General features: G+C 42.9%; 1 protein-coding gene across 1 annotated transcript; it reads left to right on the top strand.

Annotated features, from left to right (window-relative positions):
* The first annotated feature begins 2,584 nt into the window (after positions 1-2,584).
* On the top strand, positions 2,585-4,364 carry LOC105057193 (transcription repressor OFP3-like). Its single transcript, XM_010939692.4, has one exon. It carries the CDS (start codon positions 2,860-2,862, stop codon positions 3,940-3,942), a length of 1,083 nt encoding a protein of 360 aa, XP_010937994.1. The 5' UTR covers positions 2,585-2,859; the 3' UTR covers positions 3,943-4,364.
* The last annotated feature ends 4,387 nt before the right edge of the window (positions 4,365-8,751 follow it).

Raw genomic sequence — 8,751 nt, 5'->3', positions numbered from 1 at the left:
TTCTTCTGATCACTTGTTACGGTGTAAAGCCTAAGTGCTCTTAGAGACTGGGGACCATCAAGTTGGTTTTGGAGCTTGAAAATATTCATTCAAAATAATGTTTGCTGCACAGAATTTATAATACCGTTAGGAAGCTTGTTCTGTAGGTTTGATGCTGGTAAGAACTGAATAGGGATGCAAAGTGGGTTGGATGGACCTTGGGAAGATCAAAACCAGACCTAACTTAGATGCCACAGATACCTAAAAACCATAGGGCAAGCATCAGTTCCAATTTAGAGCGCAGCTTTCAAACGAGAATCTTATAAAATTGTACTAACTCAGCCAAACTCTATCCAATCTGATATGACCTGCAGAAGGATTGGATAAAAAATTATAGTCCAGCCTTACAGGTTTAGACTGATATAGACTCAGACCTTGTCCCCTTGCAGCCCTATATTCAAGGATTATTGGAACCTATAGTAACTTCTTGCATCATTGGACTACCATTTGAATTCAATTTGAGTTGATGAATTCATCCTTTTTTTACTCCAAACATGCGCTTCGTTTGGAGAGAGAGAGCCCCGGAGGTTGTGTATCCAGAAGGAAGAACACTCAGAATCTTTCAAGTTGTGAGAGACATTGCATGGTATCTGTCTCAAATCTTTCTTTTTTTTTTCTTCCTGATTGCAAGGGAGAAAAAGTCCACCTAGAATTTATTAAAGGAACTAAAAGACAAAGTTTACAAGATCTGTCTCAAATCTCTCTCTCTCTCTTTCTGATGTAAAACATCTGTCTCAAGTCTTAATCACTCATGCATCAAACATAAGCACGTGCATATGCTTTGGTTGGCTGGTATAAAAAATTGAAGCAACTTTTGTCATATATATCTTTTAACAGTAGCATGGGATTTGAGCTACCTTATCAAAACTCCTTGTTTTTTTAACAATAATAAAATATTTAATTACAAATATCATCAGAAGGTCCGTAGTCAAAATAAAAGTAATAGAAACATCAGAAAGCCTTATTAGATAAGTCTAGTTACTCCTCTAGATCTTACCTCAAAATTGGATCCCATTTAAGAGGCTTAAGCAGATAATTTCTCAGTACTTTCATCCTTTTTATCATTTTCCAATTTGCATATAATTTCCTGGATGTAGAAAAGTATTCCCTCTCAAGGGAAGCCAGTGTGGAAACCATTGTCTAGGGTCCATGTTGACTAAGTGATTAATTTGTGCAATAAATTACATATTTTTTGTCTATTGTATACCCAGCCATAAGACTGCTAAGAAAACAGTAGTAAGTACCTCCATGTCACATCACCAAGAAATGTGTTAGGAGAAATAGAAGTCTATCTAAGCTTTGTCTAATCTATGAGATGCAAGCATGTAGACTTACTGAGATTGGTGAGCTTGCAGAATACTTGAAATGGTCATGGGTATTGCTCATTGGAAAGCTGAAGTCCAATCGAGCATTTTTTTTTTTTCAAAAACAAACTTAATGTTAAATTATGGCACATCCTTGTGTTGAATCAAGTGTATGGTAGCATCTCAGTCAGATTTCAGACTATAGGTGGGATTATGGTATCCTTGTATCATCAGTTTAAACTTTAACGTTCTGATGCAAGTAATATAGAAACAACAATGACTCTTGGTATCCAGTTTCGAATTCGATTCAATAGTCATATTGCCACCCCCTCCATTGGACCACTCTAAAAGTACCTGTCTGCGCTTGAGCTATTCAACAGATACAATAGTTGGGTATGGAAGCAGCCTCTAATTGTCTATGGCTCACATGAATAACTAAAGGTTTCCAAGGGAAAGGGTGATTGGTCCTAGTGAAGTTAGATTTGTTAGTTAAGATTAAATATTTGCCAAGATAGAATTATGGTATTAATGTTCGGTAGCAAACAAGACTTTGGTTATTTAATTGGCAGCCCTGTCTTCGGCAGTTACACTAGAAAAATGTTACAAGTTCGATCTGAAAAGGAAGCTCTTCCACTGTTATTCTCAAAACAATTGAAGCTCAAACTTTTAGCAGATTGTGGTTCATTTCCCTCCCCAAGATCTTCCGTGGTTAAGACCAAGTGCTCCTCTTTAGTGACAATATGTCCTTAAAGTAATAAAAGGAACTGCTTTTCTTTTCTTTTTTTTTTTTTTTTAAAAAGACATTAAAGCATGTTTCTTAGTCTAAGAAACCTATAATTAATGGTTAACATAATTATACTTTCATTATGCTCATGGTATGCAGGGCTATGGAAGTGTATTACAATATCCCTCCCCCGACAGCACTTTCAATTCAATGATATATTTTGGGCTACCACCTGTCCTTTCCTTTAGCATGTCTGCAGGCCTAGGTGCTTAATAATGAAGCTCTTATATTAACAAGATACTGGCCAAGGTTTAACATTGCAGAAAAGTGGAACTGGAATTACTGAACCCTCTTTTACTGCAAAAAAAGAAATTACTGAACCTTGTGCTCCGTTTGCTCTGTGCATCTACATTTGAACCCTCCATTCTATCTTCTTTTTTTTGACACACCATCAACTTAAAGACGTAACCCCAACATCTCTTTCCCCTCACTGCATCCCTCTCTATTGTTCTACTTATCCCCCACCTTCATCCTACCCTCCTTCTACAAAGCCTTCATACACTAAACAATATAAAGTGCCTCAAAGAGAGAGAACTCTGAGAGTTTTATTCTTCATATGTGTGTCCTAGTGTACTAGAATTCACATCCTTCATGTGGCTCTGCAACTACTTTCCATACAAAAATAGGTGGGTGATGTTACAGCTTCTTTCTTATGAGTGTAGTCCCTTAGTGTGTGAGAGAGAGAGAGAAGTTGCCTTCTTCTTCTTCTTCTAGAGAAATTGGTTCTCTAAGATGGGCAAACATAGGTTTAGACTCTCTGACATGTTGCCAAACTTCTGGTTCTACAAGCTCAAGGACATGGGAAGAGCTAGTAGAAGCCAAAGGATCACACAGTCCATTAAGAGAAACCCTCCAACAACCAGCACCATACCTTCCATTACACCAAGACCACTCCCACCACCCAACCAAGCCTACCTTCCCAACAGAGCATCCTACTACTTTTCCAGCAAAGAGAGATTCCCTCTCTCCCCCATCCACCAGAAGGCCTCGGTCACCCATTTCCCCGTAGACCCTCCAAGGAAATCCAAGCGAAGAACCAGGAGAAGAAGGCCCACTGAACCTTCTTCCGAGCTGGTCGCAACCTCTGTTTCCAGGTGCAACTGCCGCGCCACCTTCCCCTCTGCTTGCAAACCCGAGACCATTCGCGAGGCCCTTCTGAATCGCCTTGACGACGACGACGATGATCTCTGTAAGCCCATCATTGCTGAGAAATTGGAATTCAACAGCCGCCAGGTCGCCGCCTCTGCCACCGATTTCATAATCGACGTCGAAACCAAGGACTGTTTCGATCCGTTCAAAAGTTTTCAAGACATGGAATCAGTTCCAGAGCTCAAATTACTCCCACCGATTGCTACAAAGCCCATGAAGAAAGAGGTCGACGAGACCGAAGAGGATGCAAGGATTGCGACCGGAAAGCAGGGGAGATACCACCATACTAGTCATACGAAGGAGACCAGCAAAAGCCCCGCAAGGCGATCAGTTCCACGGATTAAGGTGCGCGTAGGCTCTCCAAGGCTTGGTACCAAGAGACTGCAGGCTTGTCGGAGCCAGAAGACGACGATAGGTTTGAAGAAGGCAATTCAGCGGAGGAAGGGACTAATGGAGAGCTCTGTGGTGGTGAAGTCGTCGTTGGACCCCCGAAGGGACTTCAGGGAGTCTATGGTCGAAATGATCATCGAGAATAACCTCCGGGCATCGAAGGACTTGGAGGAGCTACTGGCTTGCTACCTGTCCCTGAATTCAAAGGAGCATCACGATATTATCATCCAGGTGTTCGAGCAAATCTGGTTTGAACTCTCTGACATTAGATTGTAAACAAGTGTGTACTAGAATTGAGGTTTGCAAGGATATATATATATCTTGTATTGAATTATATATAACATTGATGATATAAAGCTGTCTATGGAACTTGGTTCATCATCTCTTCAGTTCTCCTACTTTCTTTTCCAGGTTTCTTCTTCTCTTCAGTATCACCTTTGGAAGCAATTTCCAAGCACCTTGGCCTCAAGTTTATTCTTCTTTGAGGTAGACATTAAGACCCACACCCTACTCCCTTTGGTAAAAGAGCACAAACCAAAGATGGAGGGTCATTGGCGCACTCATTTCTTCAGGTTGAAGTGTGGGACTACTGTATCATTTCTGAGTTAGTTGTGCATCTCAAAATTTTGTACAGAAAAACCCCCGATGGAGTTTGCTTTCAACTTGCTGGGGTCTTAATTGCTTGCAAATAAGGGTTCATAATTAATGCTCATTGCATGCACATCCCTACAACTTGAAGTGGTCCAGTACTATGCCAAGTGGCCTTTATCCATGTGCAGAAAATTTTATAAAGTTCTGCAAGAGGACTTTTTTTCCACTCTTCATATTTAAGAACATGATGCTTCTTTTATCTTTAGAGTGCCCATACCATGATGTTGAGTCTTCTTTTGTTTTGAAATAAGTAAAAATACAGCAAAAGGAACAAGGGTGGTCTGGACTCTGGAGTTGTGAAAAATGCCCTTTGGATTAGGTTGTAATCAAAACACATCCTATATTCTCATAATAAAAAGCCTAGATTAATATTTCAAGGCATATAATACAATACTCAGTATGGTGGATACCATGCGAACACCTAACATGATTCACTCTAGAATTTTTTTGAAAAAAATGACAACTCTTGGAGGTTTCCGGCTAATCTGTATTTCTTTTGTTTAATAAGAAAAAGTTTTTGATGATACTAGAAAAAATTATTAATAAGAAAATGTTAAGAAAAGTTCTGTGCACTTCTACTGCACCAGAATTCAACAGCTGTACAAAGTTTGACAAAATGGTTCATTTGGTTCCAAAACGCCTTTGTTATAAAAATAAAAAAAGAAATAGCATCACATCTCTCAAATCAAGATTGTCAATGTTCCAAAATAGCACAACAAAGAAACAGGTAGCGGTCCATTCCAATTATTTCAAACTCGGCTCCCCAAGGTCAAAAATATCAGTAACGTACCTTTCACCTCTGCTCCCGAGATTTTTTTTGTTTTTGACGAAATTGTTTCAAGGTAATGTGGGATGCTGTTTAGTCCCACCGTTTGTAGTGCCCTAAGGATTCCAAATAAGACACCCCATCCTCGATAGATGCCATCATATTCTTGTCGTCTTTCTTACAAAAATACAAATTGAAGAAAAAAAACATCCAGATACTATTCGAGGAACATCCCTGACATACAGATGGGGGCACAGTTTCACGTACAAATCTAACAGCATTTACAAGGCGGATTGAACAATAAAAAACTGGATGCTTTCGGAAGACTTACGAGCTAAAGTCCAAAGACCAAAGGGCTTTTCCTGGAAGGCCCCGCGCGCCCGCACCGTCCCCCTTCGAAATTTATCAAGATGATCTTTGATAACTCTATCAGAAATGAGAGGGATGGTATTAGATTTATCATCCGAAGCTCGGATGTCAGGTTATTGATAGCTGAAAATTCTTGTCTCCAGGGCCGATCCTGATATTTTTTAGGCCTGGAGCCAAATAAAAAAAAAATTTATTAAAAATTAATATATTTTAAATATTAATTATTCATAGCAGATTGAAAGAGGAGGATTGAAGAGATTTACTTGACTTTTTGACGGATTTTGATCTGATTTTTGACGTCCAAAATAAGGAAGAATCACCGATGGACAGCAGAATAGGATGAAAAGATCGGAAACGGAGGAGGAGGCGGGGGAGAGGAGCTACAGGTTGTGAGAGGGAGAAGACGTTTGGTTTATCCAAAAAAAGTCGTTGGGGTGCTGGGACTCGGGAGAGGAAGAAGGTGTTTGGTTTACCCAGACAAAAAAAAAAAAAAATAGGGCCTGGGGCGGTCGCCCGCTTTGACCCGCCCCAGGGCCGGCCGTGCTTGTCTCTTCGAATCTTCAATTTTGAGAGTTGAACTTCATACTATCTAGACAGACATCATCTTTATCAAACAAAAGCTACAAGCGAAGAGAATCTTCATCGAGAGTGATTCTGTCATTGTCATCGGATGGATCTATGATAACAAGAGGTAGCTAGAAGCCCATCCTCTTCTCTTTGACATCCGAACTACACTTCGTCTCTCAATGGTGGTGGAGTATATCTATTGGAAGACGAACAATATTGGATGGATGTCTGATCAAGACACCATCTCTCAAGATCTTTTCGGTACTGCGCGATGCAGAAGGAAGAAAGAAAAAATAAACAGAAAATAATCAAAATACGTGAATCAGCCACAAAAAGACTCGTCTCCATGGGGCATGCCAACTTTACTATTAAAAAAAAAATTACAAGAGGAGATCTCACCCTCAACCCTCGTACATCCAATTTCTTCCTCACAGAAAGTTCTCCTTCACAAAAGCTCGCTCTCTAGGAAGACCCTTTGAACCCCTGAAGCGACCGTTGTCTGCTGTCCAAAAGTCTTCTGCTCCTTCTCGTTCAGCATACGGCATTCCTCTCTCTTCACGGGCTCTCGGTCTCTCATTTCCGCACGATCTCATGACCTGCGCACCGCACAAAACCACAGCCTTCTGCAAAACCGAGCCACCACCACATCCCTTTCACTATTTATGGCCTTTTAAAGGCTTAAACCCCTAATTAGATCCATATTAGGACTCCTAAACCAAGCCATAAAACCACAGATCAAGCCCCAAGCCGTTGGATCAAGATCGAAAGCTCCTTGAGCCGTCCGATCACGATCGGTCCACGAAATAGTATTGTGAACCGCACGAAATGTGTGGGAAACGGCAATGCGGTCCACATGCCTAGCCGTGGACCACCCGATCTACGATAGACCACTAAATCGGGCTCCCAGGGGAGCGCTGGGCCTGGGCTGGCCCACGCGCCCCCCACACCCGCACCTGGGCCGGGCCCACCCGCTGGACTGTTCCCTGAGCACGCCCAGCCCGCACACTGCCACCCGCTGGGCCGCGTCCCGTTGCCTGTGGCCGCGCTGCCGCCGCTCCGTCGGCCATCGATGGTCCTCCGCCGTCTTGAGTTTCATGCCGACTTCATCCGAGCTCTGTTTGGGATGATCTTGGTCTCGTTGGACTCCATTTTTTTTTGCGAACCTCGCTGTAGACTCAATATGGATCGAATCTTGAGGCATCAAATCCTAACAATCTTCACTTCGACTCGATATTCGGCCTCCTTCTAACTCCGAGAGCTTTTGAATCTCCTCGCCCCCATGCCTTGGGGCAATTGCCCACTGATCATGGATGAACAAACATGGGAGTCGAGCTAGATCGCTCGATCCCATCTCCATCATATGCTGTGCTCCTCCTGATCTGAGACCTACTCGAGGCATCATCCTGCGGCAATAAGAATTTCACCTTACGATGTCGCCTCTCATCCTCCGAGTCTTCTGTTTCGTGCCCTATCCACCTCCATCTGGAGCTTCACCTCATTCTGGACTCCATCTGGCTCCCAAAGCTCCACCTAGCACTGGGCTTCCTGTCAGATAATAATGTTTTCTCTTCCCCTTCTTTCCCTCCAGCACAATCCTATTGCCGCATAGCACCCTCAAAATTCTTCTATCAACTATAATCCTGTAGCCTCTCGAATCCAGTCTGCTCAGTGAGATAAGATTCTGCTTGAAATCAGATATGTATCGGACCTCCCCCAATCTCCTCACTGCACCATCATGTGTCCTCTAACGACCGTCCCAATGCCTCTGATCGCACAGCTTGATCCATCCGGCAGATATACAGTACCCTCACTGTTCTTCAAGAAGTCAAACTGTTCCTCTCTGCAATATACATGATGGATGTATGCAGAATCTAATATCTACTGTTGGAAAGAAGTAGATACCTCATAAGATATCTCCAGGACATCTCCATTTGAATCGCTACCGATCGTCGCTACAGCAGCCACCGTCCGATTTTTGAGTTGAGGATAATCTCTGGCTAGATGCCCCAACTCCTCACACTGGTAACATCTGATTTTGCTCAAGTCCCTCTTGAACTTGGACCGCCCTCATCACGATCTCCTGTCGCTCCATCTATCACCTCCTGCTCCTCCAGAAGCCACCAAAGCTGAACTATCGCCATCTGAGCTCGAAGCCGGGTTCTTCTTCCCGAGAACCTCATTCTGGAGTATCGTCGCGGTGACCTCGTCCATCTTGATGGTGCTCTTCCCCATTAGAAGAGCAGTCACCAAGGACTCATACGAAGGTGGAAGTGATGCCAGCAAAACCAGCATCCTGATCTTCTCCTCAATATTTTCACCAATGCTGAGGAGGTCGGTGAGGATCTTTTGAAAGTGACTGAGATGCTCTTGCACGCTCTATCCCTCGGCCATCCGTAACTGGTAGAACTGCCTCTAGAGGAAAAGAGTGTTGGTGAGAGACTTCGCCATGTATAACTCCTCGAGCTTCGACCACAGCACCATCGGAGAAGTCTCACTCAGCACATAGATCACCATCTCATCCGTAAGGTACATGCGGATGGTACTCACCGCTTGCATCTGTTGCTGTCTCCACTCCTGCACCTCCATAGTGGTCGGCTTCTCATCGCACAAGAGAGCATCGATCAATTCTTGTTGGATGAGCACGTCCTTCACCCTTGCCGGCCACAAGGAAAAATTGCTCTTACCATCAAATTTATTGATCTCTATCTTGATTGTTCCTATTTTCTCCATCC

Source organism: Elaeis guineensis, chromosome 14 (genome assembly GCF_000442705.2).
Source record: "Elaeis guineensis isolate ETL-2024a chromosome 14, EG11, whole genome shotgun sequence".
Classification (NCBI taxonomy): Eukaryota; Viridiplantae; Streptophyta; class Magnoliopsida; order Arecales; family Arecaceae; genus Elaeis; species Elaeis guineensis.
Note: the sequence above shows the minus strand (reverse complement) of the source record. Positions and strands in the feature narration are given on the sequence as shown.